This window comes from Diadema antillarum, unplaced genomic scaffold (genome assembly GCF_040938485.1).
Source record: "Diadema antillarum isolate AM-2024a unplaced genomic scaffold, OU_Dant_1.0 seq00001937_RagTag, whole genome shotgun sequence".
In the NCBI taxonomy this organism is placed as follows: domain Eukaryota; kingdom Metazoa; phylum Echinodermata; class Echinoidea; order Diadematoida; family Diadematidae; genus Diadema; species Diadema antillarum.
Genome location: NW_027272598.1, coordinates 375,625 through 390,688, shown reverse-complemented (window position 1 = coordinate 390,688; position 15,064 = coordinate 375,625). Strand labels below are relative to the sequence as shown.

The window sequence follows — 15,064 nt, the reverse complement described above, 5'->3', positions numbered from 1 at the left end:
GATTACCAAAGGTTAAACTGACCAAGATAGTGCCGCTTACATTGTAATTGGGCACCATATCCATGGCACATTATATTCTCTTTCAATAAAAAAAAAAAAATCATAGTACGCGCAACTGTGAGTGGGAGATGGGGAAATTTACAATTGTACTTTCACCGTATACCAATAAATCTATGGTGTGTTTCAGCTTACACACAGAGTCCAAATCTAGTGAAATGGCACCTGTAATAGGTGAAATGACTCCATATGGATGAACGGCAATTCAACCCAGCTGCTTGATGAGTACACAGTAAAATACACATCATTATATTTATTTTGTAAACATTTGGAGATTGCACACTAGCAGGTGTGTGGTACTGAAGTAATGGCTTTGTACTTTCATAATATCAGATAACACCATGCTTTCAGTAGCCAGCAATTACATTTTTTTCTCTATATCATTTACAGTGAAATGATATTTATTAAATGCTTAAATTTTATATTAAGAATAAATCACACAAGCTTCCATTACTTCTGGATCATGCAGCAGAGCAAAGGATAGACATTTTGTAGAGTTGTGTTTGTGTGTGTGTGTGTTCGCAAAACATATACAACAAAATTTGAAAATTAGTGTGCATACATAATCATGTGCAACAGAGACTTCAAAAATTACTTACTTTAGAAATATTAAATCATGTTTCATAGTGACAGATGGTTTTGATCCTGATCTTCAATCAAACCTAAACATGGCTTGAGCCATGCTGTTTTAGAGAGAAATGAAAATAATATGGTGAACAATTACAGTTTCTGTGAAAGATATTCTGGAGCGCGGCAACTCCAGTTGTAAGGTACCCTTTACATCTCAACAGCATCAACAGCAGAATATACATATGGGCCGTGACGCGAGAAGAGGGCCCTTAGGGAATTAAATAACGAAAATGAGGTTTTACGTTCACATTGTAGAAGAAACTCTGACGCATTTCGATATGCAAACCTTTCATTGAAATTCCAATCCTAAATGACCCCATTAAGACATTAAAAAAAAGCATGTTTTGCCCAAATCCTGTCACTTTTTGATACATCTATGCGTGTGCGCGTAGTTATAGCCAGTTGATCTTTTTTTGCGCGTATTGCTTTGTCAAACTTCCGCGCAGTTTTCTGGCGTTTGCGCGCAGCGGTGCTAAGAGCCCTTTTCTCGCGTCATGGCCCATATATATATATATATATATATATGTGTATATATATATGTGTATATATATATATATATATATATATATATATATATATATATATATATATATATATTTATATACATGTATATCACCATAAGCCTCCAAAATGAGGCAATAAGAGATACAAACGATGCAACACATATTTATGATATTGTCAAAGAATTAAACCACTAAGGTTCACATCTGATGGAGGAAAGCCAGACTATCATTGCACAGCAATACTTGTACTAGCATTTTGACAATCCTTGGCATATTCTGCTTAGTGACAAATAACAAAATAAAGACTAACAAAACGACAGCAAACAAGAAGTTGTATCTGCTGTGTGCTGTGCATACAGTTTACAGGTTAGAACTTCCCGCCCAGTCGAAGGTCATCATGACATTTATGCCCATCTCAGCCACTTCGCATGTGGTCTGGACGAGCGCTGATTCTCTATGAACAAACTCATAGGGGCATACGTTAAAGTGCTTAAGAGCACTCCCGAGCCCAACTTTGTACTTAGTACTTTAATAGAGGAAGTCATTTAGAATGACAGCTGAAGTATTTGAGTACTCAGTAAACAGATTCATGAAAGTCTTATCAAATTTGAAGATAAGGAAAAATGGTACTAAGACTCACAGAAAATCACCACATATGACATTCTCTGGGTCAAACAAGACAGTATTTCGTGGCAGAGCAACCATGAGGCTTGTTTCCCTTCTTGATTTATTCATACTCAAAATGACTAAAATAACATGATTTTCAAGATATTTACACTCATAGATAACCAATACCAGGCATGGTGCACTTCAACTTATACTTTCAGGTACAAGCACAAAATTTGCCCTTTTAACCCGTTGAGGATGGACTGATTTTGCTATAACACACATTTCCCATTAACACCTGAACGAGTATACTTGGGACTAGTCTTCAATGGGCCAAGAACACATGACATGAGTGACATTTCAATTAAAATCAGCAGTGAAATGTTCATTAGGTCAAGGTCACATGACTGAGAGGGGCTAGTTGACTATGACCAATGCGACATCCCATTGATCAGATTAACACTGACAATCAAATGTCCTAGTAGTACAACGCTGCACACTGGTACTTGTCTGACAGTTCCTGACCAGCAAAAATCACTGTCGGACCAGTAAATTTTTCAGGAACGGACCAGTAAAACATGGAAAAACTGGGTACCTACTGGTCCTACCTGTCTGTCAGGACTCCGACCAGTAGAAAAAATAGGTTAGTGTGCAGCCCTTTTCACTAATTCCATCTTTGGGCAAATCCTGTAACATGCAAAGTTTAGCTTGACTTTGTACATATCTACAAATTTTTTAAATATATTCAAGGTGATAAAAACATACTGGTAGATTCAGCAGAGCGCTTGCCTATGCAGATGTATGCAAGATTGTAGACAGATTAATGATTAATGCTGAAAGTCTCTATAATGTCACAACCGATTTAATAACAATGCTGCTGCTACTGTCCACATATCATGTTAATGTCCACAGCTAGAGGGCAGCATTTTGTTGATGGTACATGTATGTAGTCAATATTCTGATATTGACAAAGCATGCATACAGAAAATGAATAGCCTTAAGTCATCGCTTCTGTTAAATTGAGGATCTTGGGAAGAACCTCAAGTTTGACAGTGCTAATATTCAGAACATCAGAGCTAAAACAGTTCTGTCATAGGAGGAGAAAGCACAAATTAAAAAACACTATTCTACTGGATATTGGCTAACAGCAGAGGTGGTGTCAAATGCTGCCAATGCTTTCTCCGTACTATAGCAACATGCACTATTCTATCCACATTTTGCCATTTTCCTGACCTCTCCAGAAGACGTAGGACAGAAAGAGTCTCATTTCCACATTGGGTCAGAGGCGACCTCATGAAACATCCCACATTTGATGTCCTTTGTGGTGACTGTCTAGAACATGGATTCTAAGGCCCAGCATACAAGACTTCAAAATGGGCTGTAGGCATACAGTACGCAGATTACATGAATTAGTAAAAAGCCCACTTTAAGACACACTGAATCAAAATTACTTGAACTCTTCAGCAAATCCGTACATGCATTGTACACTACTGAATTTGTATAACAAACAAACAGAAGGTCTGACGTTGCCAGTTGAACTTTGACCTCACTGTTGTTGAGAGTGTGGAGATGAAGTCTCGCCAATCAGAACAAGGATGTAAGATGTAAGATTATCATGTTATCTTTCTTCCGCAGGCAGCAAGCACTGTCTTTAGGTTCCATATCCTTCTAACTAGGCACGGTGTCACAGCATATCATAGAGAGCCCCCTGAAGCAAAAGCCTTCACTTTCTGCTCCAAGAAGTCAGAGCTCCATTGTACTGTTCTTTAGTGACTGAACATCAATATGCCATTACTTGCCAGGCTACTACACAGTGATGCAATCCCCAGGTGCATCACACATTGTGTCCTGCCATCACACAAATGGAGCTATTTCCTGTGGATCAATCAAAGTCTGCTCCAAAGGGGTGTCAATGTCGTACTCCTTGGCGTGCTGCGATCGTCGACCTCGCTTGCTCCGCTGGGGGATGGGCAGCTCCAAGTGGTGGGCAGGGAGAGGCTCGGTGAAGAAGTAGGGGTGCAGCAAAGCCTGTAGAGAAAGTATTACACAGGAAGTGATATTAGGAGATGTGCCTTTGATTCCTCTGTCAAAATGACTTTCAGGAATCAGCAATAATGTCTTTAAAGGACAAGTTCACCTTCATAAACATAAGGATTGAGAGAATGCAACAATATTAGTAGAACACATCAGTGAAAGTTTGAGGAAAATTGGACAATCGATGCAAAAGTTATGAATTTTTAAAATTTTTGCTTTGGAACCACTGGATGAGGAGACTACTACAGCTTGTGAGTCATATGCGTACAACAGTATAAAGAAAATGTAAAAGAAAATTCAACATATTTTCACTTTTTTCGCATAATAAAAGAGCTCTTGACTTGCCTCTTTCTAAAGGCAGGGGGAATAATACTACCCATAACATTTGTCGGTAACGAGTCAGGGGAATGTGTAATTTTTTCAAAAGATGGCATTTTGTGAAATTCTCTTTATATTTTCCTTATATTGTTGTACGCATGTGACATCTAAGTTATTCATACACTGCAGTAGTCTTCTCATCCAGCAGTTACTGCACAAAAACTTCAAAAATTCATAACTTTTGAACGGATTGTCTGATTTTCCTCAAACTTTCAATGATGTGTTCTACTAATATTGCTACATTCTCTCAATCCTTATGTTTATGAAGGTGAACTTGTCCTTTAATAGCTAAACTGTTAATTTCACCACAGAGGTTGGGTCAGTTTGGTGTAATGGTCACCAGAAACATCACAAGAATAATCTCTGCAACAATCTGCAATTTGTGAGCTTTCATGATAATGAAAGAAATCAAGAATATGTTACAATCATTTAAAGGTCCAGTTTACCTTTAGGAGCAGTGATTTCAAGAATGTTCAAGATATCACATTTGATGCATTATGTGTAGGTCCGTTTTATCACGAAACATCCTACCATATGAAATTTTCTCAATAAAGCCTAAAATATAGGGAGATATCAGTGTTTTTCTCAATAAACCGTAACTGTAGACGGTTTAGTCTGGAAACATTTTTATCATATCTATTGTTCACATTTTGTGTATTTAACAACTCTTAATATCGATTATACGGATTCAAATCTTTACAGTGGTTGTTTCCATCCCTAACTCACATTTAAGAACTATTTTAAAGCACTGATGCTGGCTTTTTGTTTCATCTGCAAATGGTAAATTATGCCTTTAATGTCAATTTCAGGGGGTCATTTGACTCCCACCAACTTATCAATAAATCATACATGGAGATCAAACAATGTGTGAGAAGAAACTAATCAGGAAAAATGTTACTAGTAATTACCTCAAACTTTTTGCACTAACAATTTTTGCTAATTGTTGCGTATCATCTGAATACCAGTACATATCAGAAAACTGTGTTAAGCTGATGTTCAAGAGCAGCGAGTACTGCAAAAAATGGTGCAAGATTTTTATTCACCACAAAATCTGCAGGCCGAGTGCTGTAAAAAAATTGTGCAAGTGTTATTTTCTGCAAATTCTGCTTGTTGACTGGTATTTCACGGAATTTAACAACTCACAGAAATATTGCCTCCCATAACACAAGTAGATTATGAATTGTCTCCAAGTTGGGCAACCATTAATTTTGTTTTTCTCTTAAAAAGTCAATGTTTCTTTCTCATTCTAACAATGCCATTCATGACTGCAAATTCAACCAAACATGAATTGGCGTATAAATCCCAATTCATAAAAGATGTGGTACACTGTATGAACTAACTTTGCTTGCTTCATCCAAGTAAAAATGCACATACCCCCAAATTAACCCATTGAGGATGGCCTGATTCTGCTACAACATGCATATCCCATAGACACTTGCCTGAGTTGCCTGAGTATACTCGGACTAGTCTTCAATGGGTTAAATTTTGTTATACACAGAGAAGTGCTGGTCAAACTTTGAGACGTCATATCTCACCTCACTTGCTGATATTCTCTGCTTTGATGGGTACACCAAGAACTTCTTCAGCAAATCCAGAGCCTGCATGATAATGAAATATCAGTGAATGTTATTCTTCAAGAAAAATTGAGATTATATAGTCACAACATGTGTCAATAACTTGGACTGAACACATATGTTTGTCTGATTCAGGTAGAGAAAAAAGTGACTTTTAAAATTGTGCATTTATTACTAATTCAAAAAGAAGGGGTGAAAAAAGAAAAGTCAACTGCTCTAACAATTGTTAGTTTAAGCTTTTGAACTGTGAATGAATCTCTGTGGAGCAAGGGAGAGTTTGAATAATACATGTATACAGGGAATTATAGTAATTGACCCTCCATCAGCCCACATGGATGGGACCAAGGGATGCACCTTCAATACACAGATCATCTGAGTGAGGAATAAAGAAGGACCTACAAGTGCAGATAGATGCATAAAACTGACTGTCTTACCTCTGGTGATGCATCAGGTACAATTTGCTCTAGAGGAATGGGAGGGTTCTCAGGAAATGTGATCTTATTATAGTCAGGCAGATCTTTCATACCCTGGAAAGTAACAGAATTAAAGGAAAATGATTGAGTGCATTGACACTGACTTTACATGTTACAATTTATCATGTTATCATGTTACAATGACGTGCCTTTTACGACTTCCAACTTTTTTTATTATCTTGAATCTTGGGTTTCAAGAGGTGTGATTTCTTAATGGATTATGTTCTGACTTGTTAGAAATCACATGAGCTTCACTTTTTTGGATAATGATGACTTTATAATATTAACAAATTTTACACAGAACTGGATCACATTTGCAAAGTGTGTCCCCCCCCCCCCCCCCTTTCAAGACCAAAACTTTACTTGCTTGAACCAGCACGTAAATTTTGCCATTCGAAACACAAAATGAAAAAGGAATAGAAGGTGACAAAATGTGGGTCAGGGCAGCACACAAAAGTAAAGACATTTACTACTGCCCAAAGGCATGTGAAACTACAGGTTTTCCTTATACTAGGAACATTAATAAATACATGCAATTTACAGACTTAACATACAAATTTAATTTCAAATATTATACAGTAAACATCACTCTTTTAATACCTCATACAGATAATGGTACGTATCAATACCCTCTGGTCCTTTGTACATAAACACTGTTAGGATTACACAACAAGAAATATCTTTCAATCCCTCACCTGACTTCCCTGCATTGTTTTTTCTCCTTTTTAGTAACAAACTGGATATAAAGGGCAGCAACACTGGCTTATAATGCTAACATACAGTCATACTCCAACTCTCCCGTTTTCAACGGGAGATCTCCCGCCGAAAGCCCATTTTTGCAAAATCTCCCGTTCTCCCGTTTGAGATTTGATTTCTCCCGCTCTGGCTCTGTGTCTCCCGGTGGAAAGGATTTCTTACTTATTGCTATCGTATGTTGAAAAAATAAGCCTTAGATAGCACCAGAGAACATCTAGAACCCTTGGAACTTCATGCTTCGCACACATCAACTTGGAGTCTCCCGTTTGCTAGGGGTTTCGGGCGGGAGAAACTCCAGATCAGAAGGTGCTTGGGGTTGGAGTCTCTGGAGATAGGAAAAGAACATGTGAACATACCGGCCATGTCTTCTCAGTGGGCGTTCCCAACACTCTCAGCACACAGCAGAGCTGCTCAATGTCATTCTCACCCGGAAATATGGGAGAGTTATTGAGGAGCTCTCCAAAGATGCAGCCGACGGCCCTGCAGAATTAGACATGGACAGACTTCCATAATACTGTGGAACCTCATCATGATGAAGTAGTTATGCAAAACCCTCTCATAACAAGGTGATCTGGCAGGTTCTAGCTCTTTATATCACTTTGCCTCTGTATCCTGATAAAGTGAGATTTCTGATATACCAAGGTAGCTGTCATGGTTTTTAAGTCCTCATTATAACCAAGTTACCCTGTATCTGACAAGATGGACAGCAAACATTGCCAAATGGTAGAGGGAGAATTTCTCAAGAAAAGTTGGTGAGATTGCACGGAAAATGAAGACAGAGCACACTCAATAGCAGACAAGGGAAAATTCACAGTGTGATATATACATCTATCTTCATTACATGAGAAAATATTAAAACAAAAACAAACAAACAAAAATGAGATATGGTAACCACAGAAAGAATGTGTATAGTTGATACTTTTCTAAAGATAAATGGATTAAAGGAGAAGCTCCATAAAAGACATGAACTCCAGCTACACGGACAGGCAAATTCATAGGACAGGCAAAATCATAGGATGACTACATCAATTGTCGGAGAGACATTTTAGTGTGAAATGATCAAAGAAGCATAGAAACACAGTGTAGAACCATGAATTGCCATGTAAGAACTACCACTTCTCGTTTATAATAATTGTCCCCCTCGGACATAAGGGGAAAAAAAAGGAGACGAAACTTGACAGGCAAGACAAGACAAGACAAGGCAGTGCTCCATTAATTCAGTACGTGGGATAACACAGCAGTTTCCACAATGTACTCCTCTATTTCTGTACTCACCACAAATCTGCACCTTCATCATACTTTCTGGCTCCATACAGCAGTTCTGGGGCACGATACCACCTGACAATAGGATAAGACAATGTGCGTATTAAACACCAATGAAGCATGATGTTTTGCATTTTGATGTCAATTTCATTAGCTTCTAAAATCATTTCATATCTTAGAGACTCACAACCTTATCAAAGCCTTAGAAATTTTGCATGATTACTATCATTAACGTGTAAATAATTTTCCCTCTCTCTTTTTTAACATGTTTTGTTTTTATATCAGTCATATCAGTTGTTTTAGTTGTATCAGTTGTATCAGTTGTTGTTGTTTTTTGTGTGTATCCTGAATCATTCCAGGATACACACAAAAAACTTGCTTGCCAGTTATAGATACAACATTGTTTTACTTATGAGCTCTGAATAACCTTCCTGGTGAAAGACTGATTCATATAAAGTTTGGTCTCACCTTGTAGCCACCTGATGACTGTACTGCCTCCCCTCGTCATTGCTGAATACCCTCGCCAGGCCAAAGTCAGCAATCTTAAGGTGACCTGTCTCACTGATCAGTAAGTTGGCTGGTTTGAGGTCCTGATAGCAGATTTCAAAGAGAAATGAAAAGTTTAAACAGAGAATAAAATCTCAGACATGACCCCTTTAAGTCCTGCATATTTGATTGATTGCGAGCCATGACAGAAAACAAGAGGAAAACATAGTCATGTACCTACTCAGCCAGGTACCTACATGTACTTAACCAGCAGGAGCATTTCTTGGCTTTGCAAGCTTGTAGCAGCTAAAAACACCTTTTACCTCTTGATGAGAAGCCATCCAAGTTTACTCCCTTACATTGTTAGGTGTCCAGCAACAATAGGTGGATTATTTTGAAAAGAGTGTCAGGATGAAGGACATGAAACCTCATCAGGTGTAGAAACTAACTTAGGATCTCATGGTATCAAGTCTAGATCTATTGCCTTGATCAAAGACTCTCATAAAGTAGCACATATCTTATGACTCTCCCAGAATAAGGCAGCTTAGGATCATGAAACTTAGTTGAAGAGCCAGTTTGGATATCTATGGTCAGTCATAAAGCTGCGCCCCTATGTAGTAACTGCAGACCAAATTCTTTCAGCGACATCTTTTCATATTTGTCTTTTCCCTGTACCCCTTCTTTTGACTGTGGAGATTATGATGTTCATGGTTAATGCTTTTACTTAAAAGCATCAGCCTAGGTTTGTGACTGTGATGGAAGAGGAAGGAGAACATTACCCTGTGCATTATGGAGTTCTCATGGCAATGTGCAATGCCCTTCAACAGCATCAGCATGTAACTCTTGACCTGTGCCTCGGTCAGTGGCTGGTCTGAATTCCGTATCACCTCTGACAGGTCCGAGAGCATGAACTCGAAGACGAGCACGAAGCCCGTGCCATGGGGGAAGACATCCTTCAGCTTCACAACCTGTCCAATCAATCATTTTATGCACAAAGTTCAGACATTTATTGTGTCCAAGAACACAGAGTTAACTGTTCACCACCTCATAGTTTGGTTAACACATTTCATTAGTAATGATACATCAGATAACTTGAAACAACATACTGTAGAATACATAATGTGATAATAATTATATAATATTGACTGGCCCTGAGGGAGGTACCAGAAAATATTGCCCGAACTGAAAGCATATTGCCCGAGTCGAAGACGAGGGCAATATGTTTTCAGTGCGGGCAATATTTATCTGGTACCTCCCGAAAGAAAGGCCAGTCAATATCATAATTATTACCTATCCCCTAGGTAAATTTAAAAAATATGTGAATACGGCTTTACACTATGATACAGATCAAGCCACACTTGACTACCTGTAGACCATCAACATGTTGAATAATTGCAAAATTGTTCATCAATGTATATCATTCAACACCAACTTCAAAGATACATGTAATGTAGTTGTAACAGGCAAACTTCAAACATCTGAACGCTCTTACACTTTATTTTTACTTCTCTGTTTAAAGTTGGAGAGTTGTAAAACTAATGGTCACTGTGCAATTACTGAGCACAAATGGACTAGTCATTGTTTGACGCCTATTAGTGCTGCTGTAAGTGGTCGACCTTGTATGTGTTGATTTATCAGCGTTCTTCTGCGGTGCGTGTAACTGACACCCTGGACGTCCTGGAATGTTTTCTTTTTGTGGTCGATCGGAATGTTTACGTTTAAAGCAGGGAGGTGGGGAGAGAGATTCCACTCTTTCTCTTCCCACCTCGTTGTTTTACAGTGCACTCCTATTATAACGACCACGGTTATAAGAAAATTCTGGTTATAACGAAGTAAAAATTTGAGCTGCAATGTCATCCACTATATGTATTTCTATTGTTTATTTGTTCAGTTACAACAACATTCCGATCTAACGAAAGAAAACTGCCGGTCCCGAGGATTTCGTTATAACAGGAGTCCACTGTATTATGTAAAACCCCCGGATGCTCGTGATATGCTCTAATGTCGCCTGCTGAACTCCCGACCCTGCAAAATACCAACTGTAATTGCCTCGCAAAACTACCTCGTATAGGTGATAATAGTTCATATACTTGATATAATAATCCTTATCATAAAATTGTAATAATCCTTATCATTTTCACAACATGGGTCAGGAGATAATCCATAAACTTGAGTGTCATTTTTAAGGGAAAGGAAGAAAAGAGTAATCATTGTCCGATCTTGTACTTTAAGTCACTGAACAATATATATCATATGAAGTATTATCACTTACATACTGGTTTTCTTCAATTTCTTGCAGTGCTTTGATTTCCCTGAAACATAAAAGATAACATGAAAACTAGATGTAAGAGAAAATGCTTAGCAAAATGTGATTGAGATGCTCCTTACACAAATGCACATCAAATGCACACCTCACATACATGAAGTGGATACACCTGAGAAATACAAAAATCACCTGTTAGCAGTAATGATGAAAGGCAAAACAAATTAAGATTTATCAAAAAAGGTACAGCCCTATACAAGATGCAACAGTGAGTAATTAAGAGCTCTATGAAGGAGAAAAACAAAATCCAAATGCATATTACCAAACTGAGAATTGCTCATTTACTTTAAAATTCCATCATTAGATGAACGCTTTAATCTGATATCAATAGATCTACATAATTCAAAGGAGATGTCACAATTTAGTTGATGGTCAAGGAGAGTTGAAATCTAATAAATCTAATTCTTTTTGCCAGAGAGATATTTGAAAAAGTTTTACAAACCCATACATTGATGACTCATCATTACCGAACTGAAATTTCCATTTGACTGAGTGACATTATTTTCATTTATTTATTTATTTATTTATTTTTTATTTCTTCTTTTTTTTTTTTGGGGGGGGGGGGGGAGGTGATGGTATGTGTGTATTGCTCGTTGATGTCCTCAGATGACACATTTTTATATCTATATATACTCGGGGGTGAATCCAGGACTTCCGTAAAGAGGGGGCACCTTTAAAAAATGTGCGGGGGTGCATGCACCCCATCATTTTTCTTTTGTGTTTTTTAACCAAAATATAAAGGGGGCGCGCAGTGCACCCCCTCCTGGATCTGCCACTGTATACCTGAAAAGAGAAAGCTAAACATCTCACATGTAAATAGGGATGGGAGCAAATACTCACCTCAGTGCAGTATTTGGAATGCCATCATCCAGTTTCCTGAGTGGCACTTTCTTCAGGGCTACAATTTCACCAGTCTGTGACAAGGTATGCAATAGGTAAATTGACAAATATACAAAATGAAACTGACTAATCACCTATCCACAGAAATGCAACTGAAGATCATCAGTGTACCATTATTACATGCTTTCAATAGATATGACAATTCCATTACTTCTTAGTTCTTTGCTTTTGTTCTTCACTCAGATATGCAGTAATCATACACTATAGCTACACAACTTTCACTTCGGAATGTGGAAATGTGATGTTGAAATATGACATAGAACATAAAAAGAGATTATTATGAAAGCAGACAGCCAAAAAGGTATGAAAAGAAGCATAAATCTTTACAAAAAAAAAATACAGCACTATAGCTTTAGAAAGAAAGAGAGAAAGAGAGAGAAATGAGCAGTGGCAGAGGGAAAGTGAGATTAAAGAGAGAAAGTCCAAGAGGAAAGGAGCACGACAAGGAAATTGACAACACTTGATAACAAGACACAAGTATCAAGTTTGCACTCAACATTTGTAGAAGAAATCTCCTTTTTGCTTTGTTTATTAGGGGTTTTCTAGCAAACATGTGTGTGCATGAATATCAATGGCTGGATTAAAAACGACTAGTTTTCTTATGGAAAGAGTTCCTTATTATGCCCCCCCCCCCCCATCAACTTGCACAAAATAAACAAACCACCATTCCCCCTTACTAATATTAATAAACTAAATAAAGATTATCGGAAGTTCTCCCATAAATGGCATAACCTTTATTTAGTCCATTATAAGTTTAAAAAAAATAGCAATCCATTTTTCTTCTTCTTCTTCTTCTTCTTCTTCTGATTTCTAGTATAGACTATAGTATTACAGTCCACCATGAGGTGTATCAGCATACTGGTTGCGCAAACTAGTGGGGGGTAACCCCGTCGCGGGGCGCTGTATACGTATTTGTCCGTATGGGGTCGCTGCTGTGGTAAGTGGGGGGGGGGGGGACATAAGGAACTCTTTCCTTTCTTACCTCTATGTGCTTTGCTTTGAAGACAATGCCATGGGCCCCTTCTCCGATTCTTGCAAGTATCGAGTATTGGTTCATGGTACTGGTTCAGGTGCACTGGTGTCAAGATGATGATGCCGTCCACAGTACACCAGACAGACTACGTCCTGCGGGTGTTTTGACACAACACGAATTCAAACAGTTGGGACCGATACAAATTTCACTGTTGTTCGCTCGCACTACTCATCTCGCTTTTGAGGAATGCAAACACGCTATATTCCACAGAAATACTGGAAATGCCGGAAGAAAACAAGTAATATACTCGAGTGGTATGACCGTATCAAGGAAAAGGGATAAAAGAAACTGGTGAAAGTATGCAGTATTATCATAACATACCTGTTCAATCTTCTCCGTTTGTTGATGCTCACCTAGCAGCTGATTAGTCTACTCGCAAGTCGTCGGCGGGTTGTCGCATCATGTATAAAATCACGCACCTCCATTCCTGCCATGCCAATCTGTGTGCTGGGCTGCTGACATAGAGATGTATAGTAATAATATACTAGAGCGCGGACTGCGTGTGGCGCGTACGCAGTGCTCGTGTGCCGAGATGAAGAGGCCGCGCGCCATCTTTGTCCGGGCAAAAACAAGCATCGCGTCCGGCCGGGCAAGCTCAGTAGTGGTGGACACGTGAACACGTATACAACAAGCGCTCAAACACATATTGCCTTTCAGCAAAAAGATGAGGGGGTCGGAGATGAGAGAAGGAAACAACTCAAAAATTTAAGTCGCTAGCAATCTCTTATTATGAGTGGTAAAGAAAATGAAAAAAAAAAAATTACTTTATTCTCAACGAGGTAATACTTTCAAGCCGACCAACACGACCATGGTCCATGCAATACAAAGGGTTCTCTTGGTCTCTAGACTGCCGGATGCCCCTTGTGATACAGTATACTGCGTCAATTTTTGTATTTTTTTTTTTTTGCAGTTATATTTGTTTTTCTGTATGAGGGGACTGCATTCTATAGTCCTATCTGTGTATACGAGTGTTTCATTGTATTTCTTTTTTTTTTTTTTCTGGTGGTGGTGGAAATGAAATAAATCATTTTTATAAGTATACGTGTAGGCATATTGGTTCCATGACATATTGATGTTCAAGCTCGAAATGCTAATGTTGAAGCTTACATAAACCCTAACCCAAATCATAACACCCACGGTGACCCTAATCCTAATCCTCACCCTGCCTTTCTTACAAGAACCAAAAGCCCAATCAGACCCATGATGGTAATTCTATTTTCAGAAAGATATCAATGCCGGAGCATTTATGTCCTGTCACCAGGCATATCTATATATTACGTATTCTGAGCTTTTCTCACACTGTGAAATTAACTGCTGGTATAGCAAAGGGTGGAGGAACGATTTTTTTTTTTTTTTGGGGGGGGGGGGGGGGGCTCAAGGGCCAAATAGGGCACTTAGAAATGAGCACTGTTTTAACTTAAAAAGGGGAGGTTTTTTTTTTTTTTTTTTTTTTTTTTTTAAATGGGGCAAATGCCCCCTCCCCCGTTCCGCCGACCTTGCATACAGTTATGTACTGTATTAATAGCTATCTATATTATAGTAGCAATAGATCGAGAATAGCTGAGGGAGGGCGGAGTGCCCCTGACGAATTTTGCAAGACCTTTTCTTTTCTTTTTCCTTCTTTTTTTTTGCCTTGAATCAATCTGTTTATTGAAACACACACTATAAATGTAATTTTAGTTACTTGTGAAAGGAAACTCCGCTCCCCTTCTTTTGTCCTGTTTCTACATCCAAAAGCAGCACATGAACCAGGCATTTTGCAGGTTAGAATTTAAGAACATTTTTCGATTTCCAAACTCCGATGGAGACCTTGGCATAGATGCTAGCCTACTGCCGTTGCATCCCGTCGTCGATCTCCCTGCATGCTCCGCTAGCGCTACACGTTATCGGTACGGTCGCTAGTCGAAATTTGCCCGGACCAAAATGGCGAACGCCTCCTTCTATCGGTCACAGGGATTTTACGGAGTCCGCCCTCTAGTGTTCTTAGTATACATCTCTATGGCTGCTGACGACTCCCCCCCCCCCCCCCCCCCCCCCCCCCCCCCCCC

General features: G+C 38.7%; 1 protein-coding gene across 1 annotated transcript; it reads right to left on the bottom strand.

The window, feature by feature from the left end:
• Positions 1-3,650: 3,650 nt before the first annotated feature.
• Positions 3,651-13,092, bottom strand: LOC139713266 (cyclin-dependent kinase 20-like). The gene is made up of 10 exons (XM_071625011.1): positions 12,966-13,092; positions 11,924-11,997; positions 11,033-11,072; positions 9,540-9,728; positions 8,743-8,864; positions 8,287-8,349; positions 7,368-7,491; positions 6,217-6,309; positions 5,744-5,806; positions 3,651-3,824 (listed from the first exon to the last, which is right to left on the bottom strand). Exons 1-10 carry the CDS (start codon positions 13,038-13,040, stop codon positions 3,651-3,653), a joined length of 1,017 nt encoding a protein of 338 aa, XP_071481112.1. The 5' UTR covers positions 13,041-13,092.
• Between the last annotated feature and the right edge of the window lie 1,972 nt (positions 13,093-15,064).